We start from the raw sequence: 21869 nt of genomic DNA, 5'->3' as shown, positions 1-21869 counted from the left end.
TTTACTCAACTTCACTTATCCAGACTTTCATATAACTATTTTTCAGATTTATTTCTCATTTACATTTCTTTTATCTCCTTTTTCCCCTCTCTTTTTTTATCTCTTTCGTTCTTTGTTCTTTAATTCTGCCTCCGTTTTTATTTTCAGATATTCATTTTTCCCACCTATTTTTCAGTTTACAGCTTTACCTATTTTATTTACATGACCGATTACTTAAAGAACCATCAGTTATTTCCTTACTTATCTATTCATTCTTTCATTCTCGTCTCTTTATCTATTCACGAATTGCCGACACACGGACTTATCAAACTCACTACCCCAAATCTCTTTAGGCCCAGAGGGACACAGGACTGATAACCTCAAATTTATCCGTAACGCCAAACGCAGGGCGTTCCGGACATTTAAATTGATTCGGAATGCAAAACGAAAAGGGGGATCCGGATATTGGTATTTATCCGGAATACCTAAACGAAGGGTGTCCGGATATCAAACGGGAAGCGATGGTGAAAATGAAAACCAGGTAAACAAGTTGAAATATGACCATGGGTGGAACAGTATCCCCTACGTCTAATTGGGACAGACGGGTATGGGCTAATCCTTTTCTCCCTGTGGGATCAACTGGACCCTCCCCCCCACTCCCCCAACACCCCTCCCCCCTACACACACACACACACACACACCCTGCCTTCTTTCTAAAAACAGAAGAGACTGGCCATATTTTATTGATAATGAGCGAGAGAGAGATGAGAGAGAGAGAGTAGAGAGAGAGAGAGAGAGAGAGATACATCATACATAACAACAGAAATACTTAAAAAGGTTGAAATATATATATATATATATATATATAATATATATATATATACACCATACATCCTTCCATACATACAATACATAATACACATATCCATATGCACAAACATAATATATATGCATCTCCCATTCCCTCCTTCATGTAAATTCAGCCCAAACCCTCTATTCCTGAAGGAGGAGTCCCCAGTGGTGGGGGACGTCCCTCCCATCCCATCCCATCCGACCTATTCACAAAGGGTTCTTCAGAAGTGACCATCGCCCACAGAGGAATATCTGTATTGCCTCTCAAGACCACATATTAGAGAGTCATTTGGCCATATCTGATGTATAACACCGCTGGCTGGAGGACATTCTCATCCTCATCCTCATCCTCCTCCTCCTCCTCCTCCTTCTCCTCCTTCTCCTCCTGAATGTCAATGAGACTGGCCTGAGACAGAGAGAGAGAGAGAGAGAGAGTGCCATAAATGTGTATAGGATAGTAAGAAAATATATGAATAAACTGAGAGAGAGAGAGAGAGAGAGAGAGAGAGAGAGAGAGAGAGAGAGAGAGAGGAGAGAGAGGTGCCCAATAAATGTGTATAGGATAGTAAGAAAAATATATGAATAAATGAGAGAGAGAGAGAAGAGAGAGAGAGATGAGAGCCGAGAGAATGAGAGACCCCGAGAGAGAGAGAGAACCATAAATATGTATGAGATAGTAATAAGATATATGTATAAAGTGAGTGAGAGAGAGAGAACCATAAATGGGTATAAGGACGTATAGATATATAGTTGAGTGAGAGAGAGAGAACATATGTGTATAAAGATATAAGATATGTATAAAGTGATAGAGAGAGAGAGAGTAGAGAGAGAGAGAGAGAGAGAGAGAGAGGATGAAGAAATACACTATACAGGACGCGCGCGCGTGCACGCACACACACACACACATGCACGGAGCGAGCAACGAACTGACAGAATTGTCCATTGATTGAAAGCCTGAGATAATTTGAAGGGTCGAGGTGAATATAGATTAGAAATCAAGGGGTGAGCTGAAAGCCCGAAGCTAAGGCCCTAAATCAGAAAATATGTAAAGAGGAATATGGAGAGAGAGAGAGAGAGAGAGAGAGAGAGAGAGAGAGAGAGAGAGAGAGAGCCATATCCACAATTTATCTTCCCCATACTACAATGTCTTTGGGAGAGACATACTCTTTCCTTTTTTCTATACTCCACTGGGATACACAAAGACACACATCAACACGTATACGTACGCACAATAGAAGTTTGTTTTAAGCTCATTCATACCCTATTCAGCTCGCGCACTCATTCATGCTCATTCATTTCATATAGCCATTTGAAATAAATCGCCCCAGATACTCGTGGCTGAAAAATTTTCAAATATCATCTCTCCTACAACTTACTTTAGGTATGATGGCTTTTAAGACAGACGTCACAGCGTTGTAGGTCACCAATAACTTTTCACCGAGACCAAATAAAAACTTAGCTTAGTATGAAATTATTTGAAAGAGAGGCAACATAGAACAGCATATAATTTGCAACATTCATATTTCGATATAATCCACGATTAATTATTTCCTCGACTAACTCTAGTGAAAATCAAATCTAATCTTATACACTATGTTTTGTTTGCTGTCTCAGTAATCTTCCAAGTAAGTGGGAAATATATGAAACAGCAAAGTTAACAATGGACCACAGAATTCATTCTTTACTGGTCTGATGTTACACATTACACATATGTCTATTTTCATATCAACTGAAGCTTCTTGCCCTACTGACATTTTTAGAAACTATACCGAAAGCAAAATATACGTAAGGCATCTAAGATACCAAGTTTGGATTCTTGAGTACCAGGTGTTTTGGATTTTTCATAATGACGGACAATGAAAGCAATATGGATTAAAATGCTAAAAGCATTAATATATATTGAGCTACTCAAAAGGTAAAGAAAGAAAGGAGTTTCAGGTTTATCAAAAAATCCTTCCATCCGACTACATTACCATGGTTTTTCATCTTAAATTCACCTTCAAACAAAGTAAAACTAACAAAAACAGGTTAATTCTTAAAGATGTAGTAACTGGAGTTACGTATAACTTTACCTCATCTGGTAAAATGAGGTTATTTATGTTTGTAAAAAAAAATACAGATAAAAGTACCAAACCTTCTATAAAGTTGAATGTTTCGAAGAAAAAAAAATATTACGGTCCAAACTTTGGTCGAGACTGGAGAAAAAAAGTCACTGGGCAAAAAAAAAATATATAAAATAAAATAAAATAAAAAGTCTCCTATTTAAATTTACCCCAGTGACTTTAATTTACCTGTATTACCCTAACTAAAACACCACTTTTTCTTCTAAAACGCTCCCCGGCCCCCCTCCCACACTACCCTTTTTTTATCGTTTTTTTGTTTTCAATTCTGTCTTCGTCTCAACTGACCTGGAGTTTTCCTTTCAGTCCGATAAAATTCGGGTGTGATTAACGGGGTTTCCGTTCCTATTCAGTCACGTTTATTTGCTCTTCGTTAGCCATAGAAACGTGGACCTCATCAGTATAAAGGAAATGAAAGCTGCTCTTCCATTTGCGAAAGAGAATGAGGCATAAAAGATTCATATAATCAACCCGGAAAAAGTGAAAGACTTGCGTAGGTTTAAACAAAACACTCAAACGATTTATTCACACAAGCTAGTTCACTCACTATTCCCTTCTCTGCGCAGAGTACCTGATAGAAAGTCAGTCTCTCTCTCTCTCTCTTCTCTCTCTCTCTCTCTCTCTCTCTATTCCGGGTGCCATACCCCTTTCACGGACTGTAATCCAGATGAATAACACTCGGCCTAAATCAGCGTTAAAACCGCGAGTCTAGTGAATTGAATTGAAACTTCCTCACTCCCGATACCTGGATAAAAGCAAAAGAAGTTACGAGGTGGCGGACGAGACGATAAAGCCCTAAACCTCAACCAAGGTGCCAGGTTAATTTAGGCCTTAATTCACCTTACGAATAAGGGCTGATCTCGGAATCTAGATGCTGGTGAAGGCATTCTTCCCCCACACTTCGTCCGGATGAGTCAAGGATTATCCGTATTATTTACATTTCTAGGGAAGGTCTGACTTTTCTAGGGACAAAGGGCCTTTATGAGGGCTGAAAGGGATACAGGTACAGCAGCGGTGTGGCCCGATTGGATGGCTCTCTCTCTCTCTCTCTCTCTCTCTCTCTCTCTCTCTCTCTTTCCGTTCTCAATTACAGGTAACAGTTTGCATGACTTTTAACCTTTCGTTCCTCATAATAATTAAAATACATATAACTTTTTACATTGCTTTGTCCTAATAATAATAACAACAGGAGCATAATAATAATATAATAATAATAATAATAATAATAATAATAATAATAATAATAATAATAATAATAATAATAATAATAATAATAAAGAGAAATCAGAAACAAGCATAAATAAATAGATTAGTATCGGAGATCAACTAGAAGTGGACATTTAGATTAAATGCAAATAGTGATATTTAAATAGCAGCAAATAATGATAATAAAAAGACACATGGTTGTACACTGTATATACATATGAATATACAATACACATTATACAAATTATATGGATCTGTTCGGCACGATTAATCGTTGCAATAATCAAAAGATGCAAATCTATTCACAGACGAATGTACAAGGGCATTCATACATGAAGTACATTGATGCAAAATACAATATGCATGAAATACCCTGATTCGCTGGATAATATACAAATTAATAAGGCAAAAGAAAGTCTACAAAAACTTCAAATATATATATATATATATATATATATATATATATCATACATACATACACACACACACAGACACACACACACACACGCACACACACACACACACACACACACACACACAACATATATATATATAATATATATATATATATATATATATATATATATATTTATAAAGAGTGTTGTACGGTGCAATGCAACATGCAAATCTAAATTAACAATAAATACCCGGGTATGGGTACCCAAGGGTACAAATTAGTCAAATTGGGCAATTATTTTTACGGGCTGCTCCATGAGCAAGAGCCACTGACGGCATAATGTCAGCTTAATCTAAAAACAATAGGCAATTATTAATTAATGAAGGCAAAATTACGAACGTACATTCGCTCACAATGCTTGGAAAAGCGAAGATGAGAGAGAGAGAGAGAGAGAGAGAGAGGTGATGAGAGAGAGAGAGAGAGAGAGGTGGAGGTGGGAGGGGGGGTGGGGGTTGGGGTTGGTGGCACTCCAGAATAATAAACAAGATTAGCTTGAGTTGATAGACGGTTTTAAAAGTTTTCTGACAAGCCTGTCGTCAACTGAACGAAGCTTCTTGATGTAAACAAAAGAGATTTGTTAAGCTTCTAGGAGAGATGACATCTTGATTGATTACATCTTACTTCTGCTGTTATTTCTAGAAGAAGCAAACTAGCATCTAATTAAAATTACACAAAGTATACATATAATACATACGCACCTACTCAGCAAACCCAAAGTAGCACACAAACAGAATCTCACAAATGCGGAAAAATCATCCAAGTTTCAACAATGAAAGTCAACAAACAATCAAATCAAATCAAACAAGGACGTTTTGGAAGCATGACGAAAAAAAAACTGGGAGCAATCTGATTCTTGCAAACAATCCCTGAGAGGAGAGAGAGAGAGAGAGAGAGAGAGAGAGAGAGAGGATAGAGAGAGAGAGAGAAATGCACTTCTCTCTCAGCACACATACTAAAAGGCTGAATCACCTCACTCAACATTGCATATTATTTTGCAAATACGTGGCGTCTTGGGCATTCTGCAATAGTGGTTCAGACAAACAAGAGCAATTCTCCCAAAATTGTTGAGGTAGGGGGAGGGGGAGTGGGAGGGAGGGGGAGTGGAGTGGGAGGCGGGGGAGAGACGACGCAAATGTACTGTCATATTTTCTTATTTGTATATGCATAAGGAGGAGGATTTGGCAGAATGAAAGGAGAGAGAGAAATATTATTCTAATTTCCTTGCACATACACATTCAGGGAGCGTTTTCTAGCAGGGGTAGGGATACCAGAGAGAGAGAGAGAGAGAGAGAGAGAGAGAGAGAGAGAGAGAGAGAGAGAACAGGGGTGGTGGGCGAAACAGAGTTACTTTATATAAATATATATATAGTTCTAATTACAATATAGAAAAAAGTCAAGCCAGTCGGTGGGAAAAAAAAGACTATAAATAGTCAGGCAAGAAAATGGCCCTATTTTATATTCTAGAGTTCATTTGTTGTTTCATTTTTAACTTCTCCATTTTACTCCTCTGAACATATACATTTGAATTTTCCTCTTTCATTTTATTTCCTCCTTTCTAATTTGGCTTAATCTGTTTCTGGAATCGTTCCGTTGCAATCTTATTCGCTGGTGGAAAAAATGCAAGACGAACAATTGCACCTGAATTAGAGATACTACACCCTTTTCATATATCAGACTTATTTTTATTCTATTTTTTCTCAATATCAGTCTGATTCCTCCCAGCTAAAACACTCCCTTTTTATTTTAGTTGTTCCCTCCGTACACCCGGAAGTCTTTAACTTTTACAGATAATGCAATTTACTGATACAATTGTGGACTTTTAACTTGAACTTTTAATTTCTAATAGGTTTTCGGCCATAAGAAAACATATTAGAAATTAATATGTGACTCTGAATGTGAGCATGTCTCTGTCTGTCTATCTGCTAATGTTCGTTTCTGATTCCCCTCATGTATATGTATATATATATATATATATATATATATATATATATATATCATATAATCTATATATAATATATTATATATATATGTATGTGTGTGAAGTGTGTGTGTGTGGTGCCTGTGTGTGTAGATGCATGATATATAGGCATACCAAGGATGATCTTCCATAACTGTAAACACAAATTATTACTTGGTATTTTCGGGTTTAACAAAGATTATCTTTGATTTTTAGGGTTGACTAAGTGTCTCTGTCTTTGTCTACCTCCTAGTCTTCGTTACTAGTTTCTCTTGTGATATATATATAATATATATATATATATATATATATATATATATATATGTATATATATATATGTGTGTGTGTGTGTGCGTGTATGTATATATATATATAATATATGTGTGTGTGTGTGTGTGTATACCATATAATATATATATATAATATACTATATATATATATATAATATATATATACTATATATATATATATATATATATATATATATATATGTAGTGGTTTCCCATAAGTGTGCACACCAATCATGACTTGGTATTTTAAGAGACGTAACAAAGCCACTATAAGGAAAAATATTGGAACAGAGAGGAACATTAACAATTCACGCAAAGTATAATCAAAACATCACAAGTAAAAGAGAACCATAAACAAATCAATACAATAAATCATCTTTGCCCACAACGACGAGGAAATAACGAGGAAGGATGAGGAGAACGAACGAACGAACAAACGAACGAACAAGTCCCCGAATTTCAAGTGTCCATTTCCCGGAAAGGAGGAGAGATTAGACCCGACCCTGACTCCCAATTACGACCTTCGCCATCATCAACTTCAAGTTACGAATATCTGCCGTTGATTAGCAAAACGGCGACGGGGGTTGGGAGGGGGGAGGGAAGGAGGAGGGAGGCAGGAAAGGCGAGGGGGGAGATTACGCGTCGTGATTTCACCGATCTATTGCCGTAAAATTTAAGGCAATTCTGCCAGGCTTGATTACCTCCTCGGCGCGACGGCCTAGGCTGCATGGATTGACTGATTGACGGGCGGCTGCGCCCTTGAAACACGTACGTGCGTACTTACTTGAGCAATTATTTTCGGAAAATGAAACCGCAGTAGTTCACTGCGCCGTTTACTGCGCTGGGATTGTTTCAGAGAGAGAGAGAGAGAGAGAGAGAGAGAGAGAGAGAGAGAATTACCTTTAACGTCCATTGAAAATGTGACATGAGAGAGAGAGAGAGAGAGGAGAGAGCCTGAAACGTACTTTAAACTTGTGACATGAGAGAGATGGAGAGATGAGAGAGAGCAGTAGAGTAGGAGATAAGAGAGACGAGAGAGAGAGAGAGAGAGAGAGAATGAATTACCTGTAACGTCCATTAAACATTTGACAGGAGAGAGAGAGAGAGAGAGAGAGAGAGAGAGAGAGAGAGAGAGAGAGAGAGAGAGAGATAAAATAGGCTACGTCCATCATTTCAGAAAGAGGCTCAATCGAGAATGGCTTTCGTTAGAAGGTATTAGTTTCATATGAAGCTAAATTTGACACACGCGGATTTATGAGCCTCTGCGAATCTTTCGAAACATCGCCTAATATTACCGTTGGATCCAGTTATACACATTCATGGATATTCTGTGAGAAATTGAAAGCAATCTACGAAACGATATTTTGCGAACCGGGTGAAGATCGACAATTAGATCACTCAGTTTAGGTCAGTTTTTGTTTGATTTTCATATCCGAGATATACAGAGAAGTCGTCATAGGACTGAAGATTCCACTGTGGTAGAATATGTACATTCTGACATTAAAAATACTAATGGGGAATTGAATTAGTATAGAGAGAGAGAGAGAGAGAGAGAGATCATAAAAGTGCTCACTTGACAAACGTCCATCAAAGTATGACACGAGAGAGAGAGAGAGAGAGAGAGAGAGAGAGATGAAAAGCGGTTTGAAAGCCATTGGGCATAAATATCGCAATTCTAAACTCAATGGAGAATTGAACACGTTCAGACCAAAATATTTTTAACTGTCCGACAAATTTCAATTAAAAAAAAGATATATAGAATTCTATGATATTAATAACTTGGATTTAAAATAGTTATTGAGTCAGATAATTAGTGATATATCTATGCGTGGTTCAATGATGTGCAGCCCAAAATAAGGTAATGCACACATACATACATACAAATCATAAAATATACTTACACACAGATATATATATATATATATATATATATATATATATATATATATATACATATATATATATATACACACACACACACATATATATATATATATATATATGTATATATATATATATATATATATATTATATATATATATATACATACATACATATACGTGCATATTAAAATTTATATTTTCAGTAAAAATAATAATACCATGATGTAACTTCTACAGGGCAATACAACTAGTGATGAAACGTGGGTAGCAAATACCGTAGAGTGTAAGGAGGCTAACTTCTGTCATTCTCAATAATCGGAACACTTGATATATATATATATATATATATATATATATATATATATATATATATATATATATATTATATTATAGTACTGGTAATCTTCTTAGGCGAACGAAGATAGTAATTCAGTTGTATCCACAGGAAAATGAAAAAAGGTTTATCTCAGAAAATGCCCAACAGTTTCGTCCTCCAATGGACCTCTTCTTGGAGCGTTTATTAATAAACGCTCCAAGAAGAGGTCCATTGGAGGACGAAACTGTTGGGCATTTTCTGAGATAAACCTTTTTTCATTTTTCCTATGTGGAATACAACTGAAATATATATAATATATATATATATTATATATGTATATTGTATATATATATTATAACTAAATATATATATATATATTATATATATATATATATATATATATATATATATATATATATAATATATATATTTCAAGACCTGAAGGGGCGCATTGCGCTGGGTTAATGAACTTTGTTTTGCAGATCACTTGAATATTTATCAAAAGGAATTATTTCACAAACTCTCTGATAAGTAAAAAGGTCTTATTTGAGAAGAAATATAACAATTTCCTTTCATAACCTTGGGGAAACATAAGTTTTTAATCTATGCCAAATGAATGTTACTATTATATAATAATAATAATAATATATCTTGAAAAACATACAGAAATAATAGAAGCAAACACATTTATCAAATGAACCATTGTTCAGACCAAAACCAGACTTTTGACGAATTTTGACGAATCTCGAAACAGATGAAGAATCAGCAAAATTAATGGGTTCGAAATTAAAAAAAAATATAAAAGAAATTAGCGGCTTCATTCCACAAAGGGCGAACGAAACAAGGCAACCCCGCATTATTGCAGTCCCAAATAACCGCCCTATTAATAATGATAAACATAAAAACAACGAAGCAAACTCGTATATAATTGCCTTTCGCCATTAGCTGGCATTAAGAACCTGACAAATCGTACAATATTTTTTGTTTTTGTTTTAAATGAGCTAAAGCAATATTGGCTTAAAGTAATTGATCGACGGAGAGGTAGATCGAGATTGATTGATTGATTGATTGAATGAATTTTGATCGATTGCTTGATTGAATGATTTTTTTGATTGATTGCTTGATTGATCTTTGGTTGACTGGATATTTTTTTATTGCCTGTTTGCTTGATTGCCTGATTAATTGATTTGTTTTGATCGATTAGTTGATTTAATGATTGGCTGATTTTTGATCGACTAATTGATTTTTGGTTGATTGGTTTTCATTGATTGCTTGCTTGTGTACTTGTCCGATTGATGGACCTAATGATTCATTGGTTTTTGATAGATTGATTGATTTTTTATTCATTGATTGATTGACTGACTGACTGAATAATTGATTGTTTGAGTTTCCTCTGACAAGTTGATTTTTTATTGATAAATGATGTGATAGATTGGCGAAATTTTGATTGCTCTTGCTTGCTTGCTTGCATGCTAGCTTGTATGACTAATTGATTGATTGAATTTTGATTGGTTTATTGACTGAATCGCTGATTTTGAGTGATTGATTAATTATATGAGCTTTAGGAGTACTAGGACTGACAAAACTAGAGGCCTTACGAGGGCCTCCCCCCCCCCCCCCCCTCTCATAAAATATATACATTAAATTAATAAACAAACTAGGAAACAAGTTAAATATATAAATAGGAGAGAAATACATATTTATATTAAAACTAGAGCCTTTAAAGTTCCTCCTTATCATAAAATATACACAATGAATTAACAAACAAACAAGCTAGCTAGCTAAATAAATAAATAAATAAATATATCAAAATTGTCTTATGGTAAAAAAAACTCCTGTCTGGATCACAGTACAATAAATGGTCGTAAGAATTACATTTATTCTCCCTTAAAATGAAACTTGCTGGGCTGTCATTTGTTCAGTCCTGTATCTGACACATTATGACAGACATCAGGGGGTTGAATAAATGATTCTCTATCAAAATCATGAGAGATGAAAATGAAAAGTGACGGCGAATGATGTCTGATTTCGAAAGGTTATGAATGCTCACGTCAACAATAGACTGACAGATAATAATAATCAAGTTGTTATAATCAAATTGTGATACCAATACGAAAGAGGATGCTTATCCACATCACGACATATAGTATATATACCATATAATATAATATTCATATATATATACTATAATATAATCTATCTATGTATGTATACATGTACTAATATAATCACATATAATATAGGTATATATACACATCAAATATGCATAAACATAACGAGTATATAAAATACATAATATAATATACTAATTATTATATATATACATAATACAATCCCATAGATATTATATATATAATATTATATATATATATATTTATATATCTATGATACATTAAAAGATATTGAAGGACATTTGTAGCTTAAAGCGTATGATATATATATATATATATATATATATATATATATATATATATATACACACACACACACACATATAATGTATATATATATATATATATATATATAATATATATATATATATATATATATATATATATATATATATATATATATATATATATATATATATATACATAATATACACTAAGAGAGAGAGAGAGAGAGAGAGAGAGAGAGAGAGAGAGAGAGAAATACTGATTCTGACGTGGTCCATTAGCGTTATTTACCCGATCGGAAAAGCGTGACAGACAATTTCGCCTCACATTTAAACCACAGGACAGGGACTGACTGACAGATCCATTAAGTCTGACCTGGCGTCGTAATTGCAATGGTCAACGAATCCACAGACGAATCGAGAAAGGAATTGTATTGGTAGACATCAATGATTGGATGCAAAGATTGAAGAAATCCTTCATTTGTTTTACTTGTCCTTACTTTCTTTTTTAGAGAGTAACGGGAATACAGGTAGTTCGCTGCTGTAGTAGATTCACATCAACCGTGCATTTGACGTCTAGGCCAGTCCCTTACGACGCTCCTGATTAGCTGTTGATAAGCCAATCACAGGGCTGGAAACTCTCAGTCTCTCTCGAGTGTTCACATAGGCAGGATGTATGTTCTACCTCTCCTTTCCACCTCTCCAGAAAGACGTATCCCTCAGGAAAGTTGGAACCTACATCCTGCCCAAGTGAACTCTCTCGAGAGACCTTACCTTACAGACTTACAATTCGTTCGGGTTGCCCCAGGTCCCTCAGTGTGAGGCGCCTCTAATGTGTACCAGAGAGTTGCTAGTACATCTTCCGGTATATTTTGCATCTTCCAATCTTGGATGGTCTGGGATGCAGTTTAGATATTTGTCGAGCTTATTCTTAAACATCTACGCTCACTCCTGATATATTCCTCAGGATGAGCTGGCAACGCATTGAATAGACGCTGCATTATCGATGCTGGTGCGTAGTGGATTAATGTTCTGTGTGCTTTCCTTATTTTTCCTGGTATAGTTTTGGGCACTATTAATCTACCTCTGCTTGCTCTTTCTGATATTTTTTAGTTCCATGATATTTTCTGTTATTCCTTCTATCTGTTTCCATGCCTGAATTATCATGTAGCGTTCTCTCTCCTTTCTAGACTATATAATTTTAAGGATTGTAGTCTTTCCCAGTAGTCTAGGTCCTTAACTTCTTCTATTCTAGCTGTAAAGGACCTTTGTACACTCTCTATTTGTGGCAATATCCTTTTGATAGTGTGGGTACCATATCATATTGCAATATTCAAGTGGACTACGAACATATGTTTTATAAAGCATAATCATGTGTTCAAGCTTTCTTGTTTGAAGTGGCCGTATAACATTGCCATTTTTGTTCTTTACATTTTGCCAACAGAATGGCTATTTGATCATTGCATAACATGTTCCTATTCATCATCACACCAAGGTCTTTAACTGCTTCCTTATTTGTGATTGTCTCATTATTAGGTCCCTTATATGCATATAGCTTTCCTTCTCTGTCTCCATAATTTCTTGATTCAAATTTATCAGAGTTAAATACCATCCTATTTACCTCTGCCCAATCATATACTTTGTTAAGGTCTCTTTGTAGAGCGTTCCTCTCTTCTCACAAGTAATTTCTCTACTTATTCTTGTGTCATCAGCGAAACTACTCACTACCGAATCCTTAACATTACTGTCTATGTCTTCAATCATAATAACAAACAATATTGCAGCTAGCACCGTACCTTGTGGCACACCGGATATTACCTTGGTTTCATCCGATTTCTCATCGTTTGCAATAACTATCTGTTTTCTGTGTGTAAAAATTCTTTTAACCATCTTCCTACTTTATCTACGATATTGTGTTTTCTAATTTTCTTTGCTAATATATTATGGTCTACTTTGTCAAAAGCTTTTGCAAAGTCTAGATAAACCACATCTGTTTCTTTCCGCTTTTCATATTTTTGAATATGTTCTCACGGTGGACTAACAGTTGGGTTTGTGTACTTTTTCCGGGTACGAAACCAAACCGTGTTGTCCTATATAACAAATTATTTTTTATTAAATGTTTCATAATATTTTTCTTCATTACCCTTTCATACACTTTCATAATATGTGATGTTAGACTCACAGGCCTATAATTACTTGCCTCTAGTCTTGATCCACTTTTGAAAGTAGGGGTGAATATATGCTAATTTGTGCTCATCATAAATCTTGCCTGTATCTACACTTTGTCTTAATAATATTGCAAGTGGCTTTGCGATAGAATGAACTACTTTCTTTAACAAAATAGCAGGGACTCCATCTGGCCCTGCAGCAGCTCCATTTTTAATTTCATTAATTGCCTGCACAATATCAGCTTCATTAATTTCTATGTCAGCTAAATATTCCACATATTTTCGTCCCTTACTTCTATATCATTATCTTCATTATCTATTCTAGGGGTGAATTCTCTCTATATCGTTCTGCCAGTATGTTGCAAATTTCCTTTTTTTTCATTCGTTAATCTCCCTTCAATTCTCAGAGGGCCTATTTTCTATTCTTCTTTTATTCATCTTCTTCGCATATGAGTATAATAGTTTGGGGTTTTGCTTGATATTTAATAGGGTTTTTTCTTCCAAGTCCCGTTTTTCATTTTCTTTGATTGTATAATCTTTTGTTCTGCATTTTCTATCTTACTTTTTAGTTCTATACTTTCCATGCATTTTTTTCTTTTGCACAAGAACCTTTTTTCCACTTTCTGATTTTCTGGAACAAGATCCTTCTGTCTCTTGGTATGCATGAATGATGTTTACTTTTCTTCTTCGGTATATATTTATCCACTATTTTCTCCAATATTTTATATAATATCTCCGTATTTACCCTTATGTCATCACTTACGAAAATGTTATCCCAATCTTTGTTTAATTCTTCATTAATTTCTGACCATTTTATATTTTTACTGTAGAATTGTATTTTCCATATCCTTCCCACTTTTTCATTTCTTGCTTATCTCTATTTTCACTTGCTTTGGAATGAACTGTTATTCTATGACATTATGATCTGAAATACTCGCATTATAAACTATTATTTCTTTAACATAATTCATCTCGTTCACAAATACTAGGTCTAAAGTATTTTCCTTTCTTGTTGGCAGGTGATTTATTTGTTGAATGTTGTATTCTAGTAGCATATCTAATAGCTTTTCAAATTGCCTCTTATCTTCTGCACTACTATTACTTTTCTTTTTTATATGTATAAGTACAACCACAGTCTCCTATTCGTTCTTTCCATTCTACGAAAGGAAAGTTGAAGTCACCAGATAGGAGAATAGTCCAGTCCTTGTGATTTCTACATATACATCCAATTTTTCAATTATTAAGTCAAACTCTTTAGTATTAGGAGGTCTATATTACTACTGTTCATCAATTTTTCAGATAGCCATGTGACTAGCTTATCAACAGCCAATCAGGAGCGTCGTAAGGGACTGGCCTAGACATCGGATGCACTGTTGATGTGGGTCTACTATAGTTCCCTTTTGGCTACTTGAATAAAGATATGTGCACAATGACGTCACATCTGACATTTATGATAACACAAGCAAAACACCTAATACGAAAAGAATGATTTTTTAAACAGCATCCTGAACACACATAGATCCTACGAAATTTAAAGAAATATATTTACAAGTAAACCACCCCTTACATCAGTGATACCATGAGAAGATGATTTAATAATAATTAAAAGAATAATAATTCAATAACATCCTAAACAAACATGGGGTCTGTGAACTTACATCAGACCAACTACATAGAAAATATATCTGCCCAAAGATGTCCCAGTGTGTATGTGCTGTTACTAAGTGACCACACGTTCAAATACTTCAGCCAAAGATTAACGTCCAGCAACGTCACCGAGGTAATATTTGCTACTTCACTTGACAAGCAATGATCCTTAACCATCGCCTCTTACACTTTACGTAACGAGTTACGATCCCTTACGTAAAAGGAAAAAAAAAGCAAGTTAGGTGTCGATTACGTCAGGGACAGAGGCACAACAATGCAATATACTAATGGGTCTGCTGCAACACGAATTAGCAGCTGCACACATTGCCGTCTTTCGGATCGTCCCATCACGTAATAGAAATCGAATGTCTCTCTCTCTCTCTCTCTCTCTCTCTCTCTCTCTCTCTCTCTCTCTCTCTGACTTTAATGGATGGCAATTTGTTTAATGCGCGTGCTAGAATATTTTTAAGGCTTCGGTAAACATTACATCTTTAATTTAATAATATATTTGATGCCATAACATAAGCAGCGTTTTTCTGAATTAGAATATACATTGGGTTTTGATGTATTCAGTAATATATTTTTCGTTCGATCATGAAGTCGACAGATAGATGTAGACAGATATGTGGCCTTGCTCTCTCTCTCTCTCTCTCTCCTTCTCATCTCTCTCTCTCTCTCTTCTCTCGTTCTCTTCCTTCTCCTCTCTCTCTGTCCATGTCTCCTGTCTTTCGAACTTTTTTTTAATAGGAAGGTCTGAAATGCCCTGTCTCACTTGATTGGATGGCGTCACGTTGTGACGCCAGAAAAAAAAAATCCTAATAATCAATGAATGAATTTCCTCGTTTGGAAGTACTACTAGTAAAGAGCTCTTTCACTGAGAAGACTGAAACTTTGCTTGCCACTTTTACCGAGAGGTGAACGATAATAATCTTTACTATACTGAGAGAATATTAAATAGATATATAAATAAATAAGTAGATAAATCCATTTTTAACATACTCCTTTGTATTATTTGTCAACTATTTTCGTTGCACCCTCTCAGAATAAATAAATAAATAAATAAAACAGAATTCTTCAAGAAAATCACTCTACATCACTTGTGAACCTTTCCCATCCGCAAAAGGCAAAAGAAGGAAAATCGGTTTCCTTTTCCAGTTCCTTTCTAAAGGTGGGGAAAAGGGGGAGGGGAGAAGAAGAAGGAGAAGAAGAAGAAGAAGAAGAAGAAGAAGAAGAGAGAGAGAGAGAGAGAGAGAGAGAGAGAGAGAGAGAGAGAGAGAGAGGGCGGCTTTCAGGAACCTCAAGTCAAGGCTTGTACGAAAGCTAAGCCTCTTTTCAACTCTTGCTAATGCTGACGCAACATTTTCCAATATTTCTAATAACAGCGATGGATCGGTCCGCGAGAAAGGCCCCTGTTGTTTTATCTTCAACCACCCCCCCCTCCCGCACCCCTTTCCTCCTTCCAGTCCTCCCTTCCTCTCCCCTCCACCCAACACCCACCTTCTCCCTTATCCATTCCATCCATCCGGCAGCTTCCCTTTTTTAATGAATCGCTCCTTCTGGGGGGTTGAATATAAAACACTAATGGCCATGCAAGCAACTCTCAAGTCAGGACAATGAGCTGTAGCGTGTCTGCTGCAGGTAACGTGAATTTTAAATGATATAATATTTCATTTGGGTGGTTTTTTATTGTAATAAGGAATCTTTTGTTTTAATGTAACACGGAATCTGTCGTTTTAATGTAACAATGGATCTCTGTTTTCAATGTAAACCGAATCCCTTGTTAAAATGTAACACGGAATCTTTTGTTTTAATGAAACACGAAATCTTTGTTTTCGTTGTAACAGAATCTCTTTGCTTTAATGTGACACAAAAATCATAAAGAATAAAAAAGCCAAAACAAATAAACAACGAAATAAAACTCATGTGAGTCTCCTGAGCCCCCCCGACCCCCCCACCCCAAAAAAAGAAGCCTTTTTTAATTTATTTTACTTATTTATTTATTTATTTTACTGTTTCATATACCCCCAACTGCAATAACAACAACCGCGTGTCTTTTCCTTGCAGGAGACCCCCTGGCCCCTCCAGTGCTGGTGGGGGCGAGAGAGATCTACGAACCGACGGAACTCATCAAAATCGGATGTCAGCCCAGACGACCCTTCCACCACGAGCACAAGCCCACGCTGCAGTGGTACCTCGAGGGCAGCAAAGTGAGTCGAATTGTGACCCTTGTCTCCAGCCCAGATAACGCTCCTGTCTCCCTAGCCTAAGTGTCTTGGTAGAGGGACGAGTTCAAGATTTATTTCCTCGCTTTAGCTGTTCTGATTCCTGGATAACACTTGAATTGTCCTGATAAGTAGATATTACTACACCTTCCTGATGCGTATAGATAACACTAGAATCGTTCTGATACGTAGATAAGGCTACCACTGTTATGATACGTAGAATACTACAACTGTCATGATACGTAGAATACTACAACTGTCATGATACGTAGAATACTACAACTTTCCTGATAAGTAGATATTACTACACCTTCCTGATGCGTATAGATAACACTAGAATCGTTCTGATACGTAGATAAGGCTACCACTGTCAATGATAGTAAAGATAAGGTTACACGTCATGATACTTTAGAAATTAACTATAAACTGTTCATTGATACGTAGAATACTATAACTGTATGATACGTAGAATACTATAACTGTCATGATACGTAGAATACTATAACTGTCATGATACGTAGAATACTACAACTGTCATGATACGTAGAATACTATAACTGTCATGATACGTAGAATACTATAACTGTCATGATACGTAGAATACTACAACTGTGCTGATACGTAGGTTATACTGACTGTCGTATTCTTTTCTTGTTTTAACTATTATGGTAAGTAGATAATACTGGAGAACTATAGATGTACTTCGTAGCTGCCTTCCTGTTACGATAAGAAACAGAGGACCATACTGGCTCTCGCTTAACTTTCGTAATACGCAGATAATTCAAGGTTTTCCTTTTCCTATTTGATAACTGTCTGAATCCGGACGGAAGGAAGTAGAAATCAAATAAACATAAACAAACAGAGATGGGTGGCAGCGGATGTCCTAATTATAAATAATCAATCTGCATACATGTCGTGTCTGGAGGATGAAAGAAAATTAGTATGGACGTCTTCGTTGGCGACCCTTCAGAGATAACTTCCCCAATAACATAGATTTGATAACTTTCAATTGGAGAGAGAGAGAGAGAGAGAGAGAGAGAGAGAGAGAGAGAGAGAGAGAGAGTAATCAGTTCCCTGATAATTCCTTTGTATTTTTAAGAGCACAAATTAAGTGAACGATCAATTTCTTCAATATTTTTTCATCAGTCTTCTAACCTCTGGCGTTGCAAAAATAGAGAGAATTTTCAAAATTATTATTATTATTATTTTCTTTTTCCCATGAAATGGACTGAGGCCAGAACAACCATCGAGAATCTCACTTCGTCTACAATCAAGAAAACGTCAATAAACATTCTTAGGACTCTAGAAACAGAAACGAAACTTATTTCCTTCCACAAAAAAAAAAAAAAAAAAAAAAAAACTTGAAGTTGATAGAAGGAAGAATCAATATAATTTGCTCTCGGAATCACAGCCTCGACCAATATAGACGAAACGGGGGCCTGATGCAAGTCTAGTAATCTTGGGAGAACAAACAAGAGAGTTCTAAAGAGCAGAGTGAACGAGTGTTCACCGGAGAGAGAGAGAGAGAGAGAGAGAGAGAGAGAGAGAGAGAGAGAGAGAGAGACCAAACTTTGTGGCAGAACTTGAGAAAGCCAAACCTTGAAGAACAGGCTCACTGCCATAATGGAAACTTTTTTTCTGGCCTCTGGACGTAGGGTCAAAAGAAAAACCAACTGGGGCCAAATTAAAGAAAACCAATTTAAAAGTTTAGAACCCCATTCATCATAAGAAGCAGATACAAGAAAGGAAATCTGCTAAAGTACAGCATACAGGATTGTTTAGGGAGAAAGATTACTTAATCCCTGAAGATAGGATTAGATTAAAAGAGGATTATTTCAACAAATATCATAACAAGTAGATAAAAAAATAAATAACTAAACATACTCAGGTGCAGGATTCCCGATTATTTTGGGAAAAGGATTAATTAATCTCAGGTTAGGATTAGTTTATAAGTAGATTAGCTCCACAAACGGACACAAAAAAATAAACATGATCAAATAAAGGCCACAACATTGTTTTGGAAAAAAGGACTACCTAATCCCAAAAGCAAAGCTCAGTTTAAATTATGATTAGTTCTACACTCAAATATAGGTCACAAGGTTGTTTTGTGAAAAGGATTACTTACTCCCAAAGCAAACAGAAACACACGCACACACACAAACAAAACAAGCTCAAACGTAGGAGACAAGATTGTTTTGGGAAAATGACACAAGACATTACACTCCGTCGATGTCCTCGACGATCAAAAGGAATCTTGAAGTATACTTTTCTTCCGAGTACCAATAAACAGGGAGCCTGAGATTTCTGAGGAACAATGAGAGAGGAGAACAGTCATCGACTTATCATCGACATGATGAGAGGAAAGGGTAACACACGAGGGTTAATTACTGTCTTGACAGAAAGGCTTGAGGGGGAGCGGGGGTGGGGGGGCGGTGGGTAGGGATGCCTTTCGTGATTGTATGGAAAGAGAGATGAGAGGCCATCTCAATCTGAGAACAATCTGACAATAAGGAATACCTTAATGAAAAACGAAGACGGCATGATAATGGAGCTTTACAATTTTTACAAGACATAGAAATATTATATTGTATGTGTATATATATATATATATATATATATATATATATATATATATATATATATATATATATATACATATATGTCCCACTTTATTCAACCTAAAAATTCCTGTGACCTCTCTCTCTCTCTCTCATCTCTCTCTCTCTCTCTCTCTCTCTCTCTCTCTCCAACCCCAAACTAACCTCACAGAAAAATAGGAATTTCTGGCAACCCTCCCCACCCCATCCAGTCCCCCAACCCCCAACCAAGAAAAAGAAGTTTGTAAATTGAGATTATTCATATTATTTTCATGGCAGAGAGAGAGAGAGAGAGAGAGAGAGATAGCGAGAGAGAGAGAGATGGAGATATGAGAGAGAGAGGGAGTAGAGAGAGAGAGAAGAGAGAGAGAGAGAGAGAATTTGCAATTGCATGAAGTTGGGTTGGTCTTTCCCCGGTGCTTCAAGAAGAAATCATTGTCGAGATGATTAATGTTGGGTATTCATATCACAATGAGAGGAATTGGAGATCCCTACTTTCTCTCTCTCTCTCTCTCTCTCTCTCTCTCTCTCCAGCTTCCCCCTTCCCTCTCTTTCTTCCTCTCTCTTTCTCTCTCTCTCTCTCGCTATCTCTCACTCTCACCATCCTCTCTCTCTCTCTCCATCGCTCACTATTTCTTTTTTTTTCTACCCAATCCACTCTCTCTCTCTCTCTCTCTCTCTCTTTCCCCTCTTTCTCTGTCCCGCCAACTTCTCTCTCTCTCTTACCCCTGGCATTTCCATTCTATAGGAACCCATCTATCTATCTACTCCACCTACCTATCGATAACGAACGTCAATTCGACGTCGAGGAGGCGATCGTCTATCTGAAGCCTCGGAACAAACAAGGTCCCTACCGAATAACAAAGCGATTAACGCGTCGAGTGATCAGAAAGGAAATGACAACACTTGACATCCGATCAGCTGTTTTCTGTCATCGAGTATTTTTTTCTTACTGTGTGGTTCTTCTTCTTCTTATGCCACGCCCACTAGGTTATTTCAAGTGTAAGTGTGTGTGTGTGTGTGTGTGTGTGTTTGATAGCTTGCTTTCCTCATACACGCCCACGCCCACGGTGATTGCTGGTCCTCCGTCTCGTGTTCGTTTGCACTTCTACTTACCGGCGCCTACGCCCATTCATGCATTTCCTACACACGCCTATTTCTGCATTTACCTCGAAGCGTCCAAGCCAATTCATGCATTTCATACTCGCGCCCACGACCATTATTGCATTCCTTACTCACGCCCACGGTTTACTTGTGCTCCTTGCGTGTTTCTTCGAAATTATATATATATATATATATATATATATATATATATATATATATATATATATGTATATATATATATATATATATATATTATGCCTCACGCCCAATTGTGTATCTCGCTTGCATGAGTATATTTCGGTGTAAATGTGTACATTCCCCCCAGCATCCCCCCAAAACCGTTTGCCCACACTGATGCATTCCATGTTTGTGCATTTATGCCTGTTTGTGCACTCCAAATAGACGCGAATTTCGTGTTTGGGTGAGCGTTATGTGCAAACATTTGTGTTTTAATGTATGACGCACTTCTGCGCGTGCGCAAGCGCGTTTCGGAGCGTTCATGTGCATTCGCACTGATGTTCATGAGATTCCTCTCAAAATATGAACGTATCGTTACGATGTTGTGATTAGGTCAAATTTTTTTAATATGAGGATATTGGTCTGGATGATTTTTATTAATGATGAAACATGCTGAAACATTATCGACGATAAAGTAAGCCTTTGAGAACTGTTATTA

The 21869-nt window shown here is 36.3% G+C and overlaps 1 protein-coding gene across 1 annotated transcript in view; it reads left to right on the top strand.

Moving 5' to 3' along the window:
• The window catches only part of LOC135206038 (uncharacterized), a 332904-nt gene that overhangs the window by 249491 nt on the left and 61544 nt on the right, over positions 1-21869 (top strand). The window contains exon 4 of the mRNA XM_064237214.1: positions 17335-17480. Coding sequence (XP_064093284.1) covers positions 17335-17480 — 146 coding nt within the window. The remainder of the gene's footprint in view (positions 1-17334; positions 17481-21869) is intronic.

Source organism: Macrobrachium nipponense, chromosome 29 (assembly GCF_015104395.2).
Source record: "Macrobrachium nipponense isolate FS-2020 chromosome 29, ASM1510439v2, whole genome shotgun sequence".
In the NCBI taxonomy this organism is placed as follows: Eukaryota; Metazoa; Arthropoda; class Malacostraca; order Decapoda; family Palaemonidae; genus Macrobrachium; species Macrobrachium nipponense.
Note: the sequence above shows the minus strand (reverse complement) of the source record. Positions and strands in the feature narration are given on the sequence as shown.